The sequence below is a fragment of the Meriones unguiculatus genome, chromosome 16 (assembly GCF_030254825.1).
Source record: "Meriones unguiculatus strain TT.TT164.6M chromosome 16, Bangor_MerUng_6.1, whole genome shotgun sequence".
Classification (NCBI taxonomy): Eukaryota; Metazoa; Chordata; class Mammalia; order Rodentia; family Muridae; genus Meriones; species Meriones unguiculatus.
Window position 1 is genome coordinate 29,200,693 of NC_083363.1, and position 13,278 is coordinate 29,213,970.

General features: G+C 48.8%; 1 protein-coding gene across 1 annotated transcript in view; it reads right to left on the reverse strand.

The window, feature by feature from the left end:
• Positions 1-13,278, reverse strand: part of Cul9 (cullin 9) — a 40,831-nt gene that overhangs the window by 11,176 nt on the left and 16,377 nt on the right. The window contains exons 12-26 of the mRNA XM_060369550.1: positions 12,390-12,636; positions 12,205-12,310; positions 11,521-11,748; positions 11,180-11,270; positions 10,881-11,052; positions 9,127-9,232; positions 8,433-8,528; positions 8,058-8,233; positions 7,671-7,804; positions 7,246-7,416; positions 6,976-7,085; positions 6,709-6,891; positions 6,426-6,586; positions 5,952-6,180; positions 5,681-5,870 (exon numbers count right to left, since the gene is read on the reverse strand). Of these exons, the coding sequence (XP_060225533.1) occupies positions 5,681-5,870; positions 5,952-6,180; positions 6,426-6,586; positions 6,709-6,891; positions 6,976-7,085; positions 7,246-7,416; positions 7,671-7,804; positions 8,058-8,233; positions 8,433-8,528; positions 9,127-9,232; positions 10,881-11,052; positions 11,180-11,270; positions 11,521-11,748; positions 12,205-12,310; positions 12,390-12,636 (2,400 nt within the window). The remainder of the gene's footprint in view (positions 1-5,680; positions 5,871-5,951; positions 6,181-6,425; positions 6,587-6,708; positions 6,892-6,975; positions 7,086-7,245; positions 7,417-7,670; positions 7,805-8,057; positions 8,234-8,432; positions 8,529-9,126; positions 9,233-10,880; positions 11,053-11,179; positions 11,271-11,520; positions 11,749-12,204; positions 12,311-12,389; positions 12,637-13,278) is intronic.

The following is a 13,278-nucleotide window of genomic DNA, read 5'->3' on the forward strand; positions in this document are numbered from 1 at the left end:
TCTTTAAAGCACTCTATTCATAATTTTAGAAACAGACAAAAATAGCTGTCCGGTGTGGTGGTAAATGCCTTTAATCCCAGCACTTAGGAGGCAGAGGCATGAGGATCTCTTTGAGTTCAAAGCCAGCCTGGTCTACATAGAGCTATCTAGGCTACCCAGGGCTACGTGGTAAGACCCTGTCTCACAACAAAAACAAAAGAAACTCAAAGCAAAAACATATCTGAGGGAAGAGGGCAGATTCAGCTTCCCTGTCAAGCAGCTGGTGAGAACCTTTCTCTATAGGGAAAGCAACCTGCTAACACACAAAGAAACAATGACACATTAGAGTTTCACTATTCCATAAGCACCAATGAAGAGGCCGGCGTGAGGGCACGGGATGGAACCCGCTCGGCAGAGTCCTGGCCCTCGCATACACAGGGCGCTGAGTCCCACCCCTATGCCACATACATCAGGTGTGGCGCACATGCCTGCAACCAAACACTCAGATGGATCAGAAGTTGAAGGTCAGCCTTGGTGACACAGCCTAAACTACAAGGAACCAAAAGCCCAAACAAAAAATAAAAATGGACAGTGTTGAAGAGATTGGTGATGTGGAAATCCATGGCTCCCTCTTAACGTCACAAATACAAACTGGAGTCCGGGTAAACCTGCAGCCCTATTTCCCCCACAAACAACTGATAAGGGAGAAAGGGACAGCAGGGCCCAGGCTGGAGGAGATGTTAAAGCTGAGCACCAGATGCAATGTGCGGGCCTTGCTTGGGTCCCCATTAAACAAAACAAGCAAGAATAAATAGGACAGAAAATCAGGCTGACCAGGGAAATATGAACAGCGCATAGCTGATGATGCTAGTGATAGAGGTGATGCCTTCATCCTCAGAAACCTTCCTCCTTTAGATACAGACATAGGAGAACGTGATGATGCTGGGCCAGGTGTGGGTTTTCTTGAGTTTATTCTGTTTGTATATGTTTGAAATTTACCACTGTAAAAACACTTCAAGTTTATTATTTTATGTGCAGGAGTATTTTGTCTGCATGCATGTCTGTGCAACACTTGTGTGGCTGAAGAGAGCATCAGATCCCATGGAACTGGAGTTACTGATGCTTTTGAGCAGCTGTGTGGGTGCTGGGAGTTGAGCACAGGTCCTCTGTAAGAGCAGTCAGTGCTCTTATCTGAGCCATCTCTTCAACCCTATTAGTAAAAGTACTTTTTTAAACAAAGTAGAGCTAAGGGTATAGCTCAGCTGGAAGAATGCTTGCCTGCATACCATGCACAGAGCCCAGGGTTCAATCCCCAACATAGCATAATGCCAGCATGCAGGAGGTAAAAACAAAAGGATAAAAGTTCAAGGTCATCCTCAACTACATATGGAGCTTGAGGCCTGGGATATATGAAACCATGTCTCCAAAATAAAATAAAATAAAATGCTTTGGGAATTACTAGCCTCATTTTGAAATATCTCCTCTCCATCCTGCTTGTTAATAATGGCAAGGAAAAAATATCAACTGTACTTGACCAGGTTGTCAGAATTAACATCGCAGGAGATGGGAAATGGAGTTTAGTGTTTAAACATATGCTTAGCAACTAAACGTTCCCAGTTTAAACCCCAGGACTGGGGCAGTGGTGGGGGAGTGTAGGGGAGCAGAAGATAAATATTTTAACAGTTATCATTTGGTGTCCTGTGAACACAGAACTTGAGTCTAAACCCAAACAAAAATGAAAAACTACTTGAACATTGTAAAGAACTGGATTCTCTAAAAAAAAAAAAAAAAAAAAAAGTCAATGTCCAGAGACAAAAATGACTACCAAAGTGTTCCAGATAAAAGGAGAATCTTTTTAAATCAACAGGTGACACACGCCTATAACCTCTCCCAAACAGAGCAAAGTTGCAGAAGACGTTATGGGTCAGATGACAAAACCATAACATGGAAGGTAAATTAAGGCATTAACTGAACTTCTATGTATTTGAATACCTTATGCACTAAAGTATTTAGGAGTTAAGAACCAGATACACACAACTTCCTCTCCATGGTTCTGGAAAGTGCATGTGCATACAAAAAGCAAATGAGTTAAGTATGGTGGCACATGCCTGAAATCACAGCATTTGAGAGGTGAAGGCAAAATGTTTGAGAGTTGAAGCTCAGCCCAGGCTATAGAGAGAAATCTCGCTTAAAAAGAAAAAAGAAAGAATGAAAAGAAAAGAAAGAAGGAAAAAAAGAAGGAAGGAAGAAAGGAAGGAAGGAAGGAAGGAAGGAAGGAAGGAAGGAAGGAAGGAAGGTTGAGCGAGCAAGCTAATGCTAACAACAAAATGCCCAGCCCAGCAGAGTGGCCCATCCCTGCAAGTTCTAAGCCAACCTGCTCCACACAGTGAGGGCCTGGCTAGCTCCACAGTGAGACCTTTATTCAAACAAGAAAAAAAAAAAAGCAAAATGTTCACAAAAGGTGAACTTGGATAAAGGTTATATGGGTTGTAATTTTTTTGTAAATTTGAAATTATTTCTAAACTTAAAAAATTAGGGGAGAGTGATTGAAACTGTATTTTTAAAACTGTTAAAATGGCAAATGTTATGGTAGACATGTATAACCACAATTTAAAAAATATAGAAAGACAGACAGAAAGAACCTTGGGCCCTGCAAGCATGATGACCTGAATTTGGACCCCAGCACCCACGTAGAAAGCCAGGTGCTGAGGGGAACACCTGTAACTCCAGTACTTGGGAGGCAGAGGCAGGAGGGAATCGCTGGGGCTTTCCGGCCAGCCAGTCCAGATGACCTGGTGAACTCCAGGTTCAACAAAAGACAAAAGACGAGGAAGACAGCCCATGTTGACCTCTGCCTTCCACATGCACACATATACACAAACACACACTAAACAGGTACCATACACTCACACATGAAAACATATACAGAGAGAGAAAGAAAAAGACAGAGAGAGGGGTAATGGACACCTCGCCAGTGTGAAGCCCAACACCAGGTAAGCCAGGCCCTAGGAATCCCAGCATACACATGGGAGAAGGAGAAAAGTTCAAGGTCTTCTTCTGCTACCCAGCAAGTCTGAAGCCAGCCTGGACTAGATGAGACCTGTCTCAGAAACAAGGAAACCCAAACAACTTCAGAGGAGTTCTTTCAGTGTGAGAGCAAAAGTAAAAGGATAGAAAAATATTAACTAAAACATGCTGGCATATGGCTGCTATTAAACAAAAACACGAAGACAAAACAAAGCAAAATGCTTAATACAAAGTCAGTTCATGAAAATAACAACCTTTAATTTACCACGAAACTCTGTACGCCTACCCAGTCCATGGCGGTCGTCACCAGCTGCATGTAGTCCAATTTTAAATGATTAAAATTAAGAATTCAGTCCCTCAGGAATAGCGTCATAAGTTCAAGTGTTTAAAATGGTCAGGAACAGTCATCACAGTCAAAAATGCAGAAAAAAACTTTTCTTTTTTGTTTTTTCCAGACAGGGTTTCTCTGTGTAGCCCTGGCCTCAAACTCGGAGATCCTCCTCCCTCTGCCTCCTGAATTCTGGGACTAAAGGCACTGAAAAACTTTCTTGTCTTTATAAAACAGTCTATAAGATGGGACTCTCAAATGATTTTAAATGTGCATCTAAGAGAACATCTAAAATAATATGAACCAGTATTACAAGTTTTAAAAAAATGACAACCAGGCGCTGGTGAGATGGCTCGGCATTAATAAGGTATAGAATATGTGAACAGAGAGGTCAATTTCATGAAATATGAATCCAGCAAGCAAAGAATACATCTTTTCCTAGTCATAGCTTAAAAATCCTATCATCAACTAGGTCATAAATGACATATCAAAAAAAAATTAAAGAACTAAAGCAACAGAAACCATGTTCTTTAATCACAATGGAATGAAGGCAGAAATCTAAAATTACTAAACAACAAGAAAAAGTTATTTGAGATAGATGGACCGATTTTTTTCAGACAGGGTCTCTATCCCAAGCTGGCTCAAACTCCCTATGTAGCTAAAGACGTCCTTGAACTCCTCATCCTACTGCCTCCACCTCCCAAGGGCTGGCATCACTGGCATGAACCAGTAAGCACGTTTTATGTGGTGCTGGGGTTTACACCCTGGGCCTTCTGTGTGCTAGGCATGACTCTACCAACTGAGCTACAGTCCTGACTTTTGGAGATTTAAAAATACACTTTCCATAAACTAATAAATCAAAGAACTGGTAAGAAGCACACACCTTGAGTCTCAGTACTCAGGCAGAGGCAGGAGGATGTCTGTGATTTCCAGATAAGCCTGGTATACAAGGTAAGTGTCATGCTAGTCAGGGCTACACAGAAAGACCCTAAAGAAAAGTATTAGGGGTGACCAATAAGAAGCATATGAGATACAAAATCCTATGGAAAGGGTTGGAGAGATGCGCTCTAGTGGGGGACCTAGATTCAGTTCCCAGCGCCCACATGATGACTCACCCATATCTACAATTCTAGTCCTAGGGGAGCCAAAACCTTCTTGGGGCCTCCGCAAGCACCAGGCACATATGTGGTACACATCCATACATGCAGTAAAACATTCACACAAAATAAATATTTAAAAATTACACACAGGGCTGGAAAGATGGCTCTGAGGTTAAGAGCAATGGCTGCTCTTCCAGAGGATTGGCAGAAACCACAAGATGGCTCAAATTTTCTGTCACTTTAGTACCAGGAGATCCAACTCCCTCTTCTGGCCTGCCTGGACACCAGGCACATGTGTGGTACATAGACATACATACAGGCAAAACATCCATACATGTAATAAAATTACATAGGAAATTCTTATGGCACATCCTAAGTTTACCATAAGACTAGGAAAGGTGGATGCATGCACACAAATAAATAAGACTCAGCAAACCAAAGAATGAAAACTAATGTTACAAGTGACCAATCTCGGGCAGTGGTAGCACACACCTTTAATCCCAGCACTTGAGAGGCAGAAGCAGGTGGAGTTCTGTGAGTTCAAGGCCAGCCTAGTCTACAGAGTAAGCTCCAGGACAGCCAGGGCTACACAGAGAGACCATATCTCAAAAACAAACAAACAAACACCCTCAAACATACAAGTGACCATTCTTATAGACACCGGGCTGCATGCAAGAAAGCAGACACAGTACCATGTATACACATGGTCCCATCTATATAATGAGCAGGTGCAGGCAAAAGTTTCTGATGACAGGAGGAAAGATAAAAGGACCATATTGACTGGAAGGGTCCATGAAGGAGAAGCTTGCTGGCTGCTGGAATGTTCTGCATCTTGATCTGGGATGGGTACATGGCTGCACAGAGGTATATAAACTCAGTCAGCCCTCCACTGATCACTTCTTATATACCAATAAAAATGTGTTTTTAAACATAGGATGTAGTTAAAACGATGGGTGATAAATGGCCTTAAACATTTTTATTCAAAAAGAAGTTCTCACGACTGAAAATGAAGTGAGCAGACAATCGGAAGACAGAGAATGTAAACAGAACCAGTTTCCAGGAACGTGAAGAAGAGAGCAAGCATTAATGGGACTTTTCCCACTCTTCTGCACCCTCCTCCAAGAAACCGCCAAACCTGGAAAGAACCTGTTCCTATATATCCACTCCTGCCTGGTGGCCTCTCCTTTTCCTCTGTTGACACCCAGAATGCATCTCAATCTCCAGCGTCCTGCCCCTAGCTCCTCACTGTGGCTGTAGAAGCTGGCGAAGCGGTCAAGGGCATGGCAGAACTCTGTGGGAAGGCACTTCCTGGGGTGGTGCAGGTAGCAGAGTGGGGAGACTGGCCAGCAGCGTGGTGACAGGACCAGTACAGAAACTGCTGGAGCTGGGTCTTCTATAAAGAGGTCTTCGTCAGTCTCCTGTCCCTTGTCTTCTTTCTAAGGGGCAGAGAGACGAGCCCGTGAGCTCTCAGAGGTTCTGTGCTCTCAGGCTGCTGTCCTCTCTCCCCTTGCCCTCACCTCCACTTCCTCCAGCCTCCACTCCTCCTGCTTCTCCTGCTCCCAGAGCTGCCTGTCGAGCTGCTGGAGCTGGAATAGGCGGAACTGACGCTGCAGCTCCTCTGAGGTGTGCAGGCTCTGCAGCATCAGCTGCGGGAGGCGGTTGGGGAAGCAGAGGCCGATCTGCTCCAGCACGGCCCCCTCCAGCCAGCTGGAGCCCACGCTCAGGAGACGGTCAGCCATGTAGTGCCTGCAGCATACAGCCCGGCCAGGTCTCAGTGTGGGGCCCAGCAGGACCCAGGCCCAGCCTCCTCCTCCAGAAGGTAAGTCTGTGTTACGGCTCACACAAGTCACAAGACCCATCCCTACCGGCACTTGGCCAGCACCATGTCCTAACTTCCCCACTACTCTTGCCTCGCCTCCCCTTAACCTCAAATCTTCCCCTTCTCTGGCCTCTGGGCCTCCTGTCCCCGACCTCTCCGGAATGTGACTCACTGATAGAAGTGCTCAAAAGTGGTGGCCAGCTCTAGGCCAGAAAGGACCATGATGGGCTCTAAGTGCCGCTGAAGCCGCCCCAGCATTTCCACTCCAGGGGCACCACCGAGCAAGCCACCCTGGATTTGTTGGTCAATGTGCCTAGCAAACTGCTCACTTATCTGGAGACGATAGAATGGACATCAGACAAGCCGTGAGGGAGTGGAGTGGGAGAGTGGGGAGGAGGCGGAAGGGCAGGGTAGGAGACACAACAGGCCCGTGCCTGGTGCTTGGCAGGACTCACATGAGCCGTAGTGAGGAAGGATTGCTGCAGCAGGGCGCCAGAGAAACCACTGCGCAGAGCCAGTGTGAAGGCTGCCCGAGGCCCGAACAGCTCGGAGCCTGCTCTTTGCAAGCGCTCGTAAAGACTACAGTAACGAGGCACGAAGTCTGAGGCCCTCCAGGCTGCAGCCAGGAACCTGCTAACCTGAAGTGACATGAAGTGTAAGAAGTGATGTGAAGGACTGACCACTTGTGTCCCATCCTGCCTGCCAGGCGTGCCTCTGCCTACCTGTCCCTGCACCACGCCCAGCCAGCACTGGGTGATGTTCCTAAGGCTGCTGCTGGGAAGGGCTGCTGCGGGCACTGGGCTCCCACCCTGGCTCTTACTGGTCTTGCTGACTGTGGAGACAGGGCGCAAAGGAGTGAGTTTCGCAGCAGCCTCTGGGCAGGCCCCAGGACTTAGAAAGGCAATGGAGTTCCAGAGGCCTAGAGAGGCAAAAGATGGGCCAGGGAGGCCCACAGTGCAGATTCTCAGCCCAACAGGCCACAGTGAACTCACGGGGCTGTGTGGATGGCTCAGGAGAAGGCCCAGGAGGGGGTTCCACATGCACCAACAGGTGGCACAGGCGCCGAACTCGAGAAGCAAAGGATGCTGCTTGATGCTGGGAGCTCGCTCTCTGCTTTAAGTACTGGTCCAGCAGCCATCCCAGGGCATTCACACCCCCTGCATCTGGAAGATCGGCCAAGAACGAACGGGTGGGTGTCTATGCTTCAGCTGGGGCCTGGGGATGTGGGAACAGGGTAGGGTAGTGTGGAGAGGAAGGAGTACCAGTCTCAGGGAGCAGTCCCTGGAGGGGAGGGAGAGGGGAGCATGGACCTGCCAGGCCTTGAGGGACAAATACAGGAACCAAGAGGACCAAGAGTATCAACATGGGGAATCCCTGAGAACTGTGAGGAGCTGGTGGGGACGGGCGAGGCGGTTACCGGGAGAGGTGATGTTCTGCACCAGGGGGCTGACCAGCGCCTCCCAGCAGGTCTTGCCCAGCGCTTGGGCGGCCTCGGCATCGGGGAGGAAACGGTCAGCAAAATTCTGTTCATGGCGCAGAACTCTGTTCAGTCTACAAACAAAAAGCACGTGGCCAGATTAAAGCAGACTCCACCACCGCCCCGAGGCTGGTGCCCAAGTGCTGATCAGCCCCAGTGGTGCTGGGGGCTGGGGGGGTGCTTTTCCAAGCTCCCTGGCAGCATGCGCTCTGCTGCTGTTCCATTTCCTCTCAAGCGCTGGCTGCAACTTCAGGTGGAAGGCAGCCCTCCTGCCCCTCCTCCTTCCGGGGTCAGTCCTTGAGTGTTTCCCTCCTCCGAGGCACCCACCTGGGATACAGCTGAAGGAGGCGCCGGCGGTCCTCTGCTATGTCCCGGCTCCAAGCTTGTGCACGAATTGTGTAGAACAGACAAGTGCGTCGACATAGTTGCTCCCGGAACAGCGGCCAGAAAGTGGGCTTGGGGCCCAGCACCTCCACACCCCGAACCCGAGTGTCGATGCCACCCTGCACACACAGACCTGTCACCTCAGCAACCTCACCCAAGGCTAGCGCCACGCCCCGAATTCCCAAGAATTTCCTGGCGTTCTACGGGTCTCCAGGCCGTCTCCAAGCTGGCCAAGGAGGAACCCTGGCTACTGCCCTGGCTTGAAGCTGTTGGAGAACCCACCCGCTCAGGAGACCCTGGGCTTCCTGCTGGTCCCACCTGCTGGCAGCGCTTTATGCGGATCTGGATGATCGGCCAGAAGCGGTTCAGGTTCTCCAGGAGGGTGACCCGGCTGGCAGAGGGCATCACATTTACCTAGCAGGGCAAGAGAGAGGAAGCAGAGAATCATTAAAGAAGTGAAGCTGGGGCTGCAGAAGGGCCTCAGCAATTACGAACACAGACTGCTCTTGCAGAGGACCTGAGTCTGGTTCCCAGCACCCATGTTGTGTGGCTTATGACCACCTAAAACTTTAGCTCTCAGGATCTGATGCCCTTTTTTGGTCTCTAAGGGCACCTGTACTCACACATACACAGACACAGAATAAAGTAGAATAAAAAGAAGCAGAGCTAGAACTGCTTACAGCAATCAAGACCTGTACAGCCTGTGTTCTTTTTTTAAAAAATTACATTGGTGTTTTATCTGCATGTATGTCTGTGTGAGGGTGTCAGATCCACTGGAATAGGAGTTACAGACAGTTGTGAGCTGCCATGTGGGTGCCGGGAGTTGAACCCGGGTCCTCTGAAAGAGCCAGTGCTCTTAACTGCTGAGCCATCTCTTGCACCCACGGCCAGGAGCATGCACACTCCAGGTGAGGTGAGACCTTCCCGGATGTAACTAAGAGAGCCATCCCCCAAACGATGGGTCCTCCCCGCAGGCTTTGTGGGAAATGGAGGGGAGGCACAGGGTCCCCACCGTGTTAAGTTCAGTGCTGATACAGCCGACACTGTCACCCCCAAACACCACGACCCTGGCTGGCATGTAACTTGAATCCTCACTGGCCACAAGCAGAGTCAGCTGCCTGAGAGAAGAGAGAAATCAGTGAAAACCAGGGCCACACCATCCCTTCGCTACCTACCCCAGCTCCTGTCAGGCCTGCCTTCCCCAAACTCTGGCTTTCCCTTTTATATTTCTTTAAAGTGGTCTTATTTACCCCCTACATTCAATAACAAATTAATGCCATGCTATGCATATAGTGGACATGCTTATGTCATGACCATCAGGTTCCTCAAGGCCAACATGATAACATAAGACAATAATCTGTCCACAGAAGCCCGCCTCTTTCTATTTCTGTTCCCCTGTGAAAGAAATGGGCCACCTCCCTGGTCACTGTTGCCCTCCCCAACCAATGGCAAGTCCTGTAGATTCTTAGTACTTCTTAACTGAACACATTGAAAACTTCTCAACTAGACCATATACAGCTTCCAACACCTTTCATTCTAGCCTCCAACCCAAAGCTTCATGAGTACCAAAGTACCAACTAAAAAACCAAACTCAAGCCGGGCGCAGTGGCGCATGCCTGTAATCCCAGCACTTGGGAGGCAGAGGCAGGCAGATCTCTGTGAGTTCAAGGCCAGTCTGGTCTACAAAGTGAGTTCAGGTCACTCAAGGCTACACAGAGAAACCCTGTCTCAAAAAAAAACAAAACAAAACACCAAAATAAACTAAAACTTGTTTCTTTCTTTCTTAAAATCCTTAGATGACTCCCCAAGTTTCAGAATGAAATCCAAAGCTCCTGGCTCACAAAATGCTACAGTCTGCACCTGCCTGCTCTCCAGGCTTCACCCCTGCTGCTGTGACGTGTCCTTCATTCTACCTAACCAGCATTTTAAAACATCCAACACAGCATCCCATGTCTCCCATTTTGCATGCTGCCTCTCTGCCTGAAATGTCATTGAGTTCTCTTTATCTAGCTAAATTCAATTTCAAACTCAGTCAACACCTTCTGGAAGGAAGCCTTCTCTGGCCCTCTTTAGTTCCAGGATTCTTTCCTTTGGTCCTCTCAACAGGCTCTTCCTCTTCAAGTTGACCTGAATGGCTTTGGCTGGGTTCAAGAGAGCCTCCTACATCAGCTTCCCAAGGAGTGGGACAACAGCTATGTCACTGTGCCTTGACCTTGATGCTTTCTCTTTATGCCGTTTTATTTCTCTGCTTCTGGTTTTATTCCCCTCTTAAGACAGGGTATCACTATGGAGCCCAGGCTTGAACTCTGGATCTTCCTGCCTCAGCTTGCTGAGTGAAGAGATTATGGGCACACACCATCGAGCCTGATTCTCCTGATTGACTTGCTAGCCTGGCTTCCCAACTAGACTATAAATTCCTTGCCTCTTATTATCCTTGTACCCACAGAGCCTTGTACAGTGCCTGGCATTCCTGACGTTGAACAAACACTCATGGGAAGAGTGTAAGTGAACTGCTCATCTCTGAGCACAAGCTGGTGATTTGTGTATCTGTTAGGATACCAGTGACAGGGTTCAGACAGTGAGATGTCCACACAGCACAGCAGATAGGCCAATGTGTCAATCATGCTTTTGCTGAACAAAATGAGCTTGAAATGTCCCACAAGGACAGAGTTTACTGATGGCATTGTGGGACAGCGATTTGGGGACAAATATTGGTGCACAGTACAATATGTGTGTGTACATACATGCAAACAAATGGGTTCACACCTAATAAGAACTCCACGGTGCATGTGCAAGGTGATGGCGTGGGACCCAGTACTGCCATTGGACTCCCAGTAGGTCTTGGGGTTGCGATCCGTCAGCTTGCTGGCTCGGTGTGGGTTGGAGGACACCTCCACCTTCTCCCAGCACTTGTCTTCCTTCACTTCCACACTGGAGCCTGGGGACAAGAGAAAAGGGGTGGGGGGACCACAACGTGATCAGAGATAAGGAGAGGGCCTGGAGCATGAGAAGGGGAAAGGAGTTGCTGGGTGGGAGCCAGGGGGGAAGCAGAAGAGGGCACTAACCCTGGCAGAGATGCCTGAGGAACACATCAAAGAAGGGGATACTGATGGGTTGGTAGGTTCGTCTGTGGTCTTCAATCTGGCCCAGCACCATCTACAGCCAGAACATGGGGCAGGGAGGAATAGGCAGAAACGTGCAGAGAGAAAAGGAAGTCAAGAGGCAACGGCCACTCAACTCCTTTCTCTCCAAACTCTGAGAGGACCACATTGGGAGAAAAGTTAGGGGCGCATGCCCAGATTTGCTGCCACTTCTACACACAGGGATCCCAAAGACAGACAATGAAGAGCCCATCCTTTGCTTCTGGTTTTCTTTTCTGAGGCCCACACCCACAACCCCTCCTCACCTGGATGCAGCCAGCCAGAATGCTTGAGGTGAGGTTGCTGTAGAGCTGGGCATACTTCTCACACTCTGTCACCAGGTGGCGAAGCTCAGAGGCCAGCAGGAGCTGGGCAGAGTGCTTGTCCAGGACCTTGGAGAGGGCCTCTTTCGCTCCCAGGCAGCAAAGCACTACGGCATAGTCTTTATGCATCAGAGCCAGGCGGTGGAGGAAACAGGTCAGCTCCTGAACAGTCTGAGCCCAGAGCCACATGGATGAGTTCCCGAGAAAGAAAGGACATAGCATGTAAGGGCAAGGGCTGGGTCCAATGCAGGCAGAGTGGCAGAGACTGAGGAAATCTGTGAGGCCAGGGAAAGGACCAGGGAGAGTGGAAGAGCAGATTGAGGTGCTGGGACTCCAGAGCCAGCAGGTAGTCCAGAGCTTGGGTCATTTCACAGGCTTCTTCCTGCCGGCATCAAGCTATCCCAAAAGCCAGCATTTGTCTGATATCACTCCACAGGGTGCAAATGCTGGCTGGTAGACAGCAAGGCCTGTCTGGATTGGTGAGTTACACCAGCCCTTCTCTCCTTCCTCCCTACACCAGAGTGCCCTCAGACCTATAAAGATCTGCTGCACCCCCAGAACCTCACCAAGCAGGTGGCGCCCCAACTTCTGCCTTCCCTCCTCCAAGCCCTGTCAGGGATCTGGTACCTCAGAGTCACTGCTGGGGCCACTCAGGCAGTTGAGGCAGGGCTCCAAGACCTCATGCCAGGGGAGGACCATTGCCTCAGGATAATCCAGCAGTCGTGTCATGACCCTGGTAGGGGAGAGGAACAAATAAAGCTCCGGCAGTCCCTCAGCCCCTGTGCACGGTGCCTGGACAGACCTTACCTTACCTGAGTACCATGAGCAGCAGAGTTCTGTTGGGCCCCGGGGCATCTAGAGTCCGCAGCAACAGGAGGAAAGGCTGGCTTTCCTGCTGGAGGCGCTGGAAAAGGGGCCTCATGGCATCCCGAGGGCTGCCTTCATGGCACAGCGCCCGCTCCAAGTCCAGGAAGAGTTCTGCCATTGGGTCCCCAACCAAGGATCGAATGAGTAAGTCAGGGGAGTCATCCTGACTCTGGGTGCTTGGGATCTCCAGTGCTACAGGCCAGACACACCAGAAGAAAAATAGACATGATCAGCATCTTAAAAGTCAGCCTACAGGAGAAATGGGGCACCCCAGAAAGCTGGCCCCCCAAAACGTCCTTCCCACACTGAGGATGTCTATGTCATGGTTTATCAAAGTATAAGAAAAAAAATTTGGTCCCCAATGTAGACCTAACTATACTTGAAATAAATATACTGTAAGGAACATTGCTGAGGTAGATACGACACATTTCAAATCTCGGTTACCTTTTACTATTAAATGCTAGTTACATAAACAGTACTGTTTTGATGACATCTCCAAAACACTTAGTTTGGAAGCTTTAGCTACACAGGCGCAAAGACACATGTTTCTTATTTCAGTAGCCGTATGTCTGGTTTCCACCTATTTTTTAAAGACACAAAGGATTCCTTATGACATCAGTAGTCCTCCTTTTGGTCAAGAAGTTCTGCTTACAATCTGACACGGCATGGTGGTACATCCTGGGGTTGTTAACACTTAGGAGACTGAGGCAAGAAGATCTTGAGTTTGAGGTCAGCCTGGCCTGTATAACCTCATGCATATTAATTACACTTCCCCACACTGAAACAAAACAAAACAAAACTCTGGCTTGAGCACTTAAGAGTTTTGTTCATTTG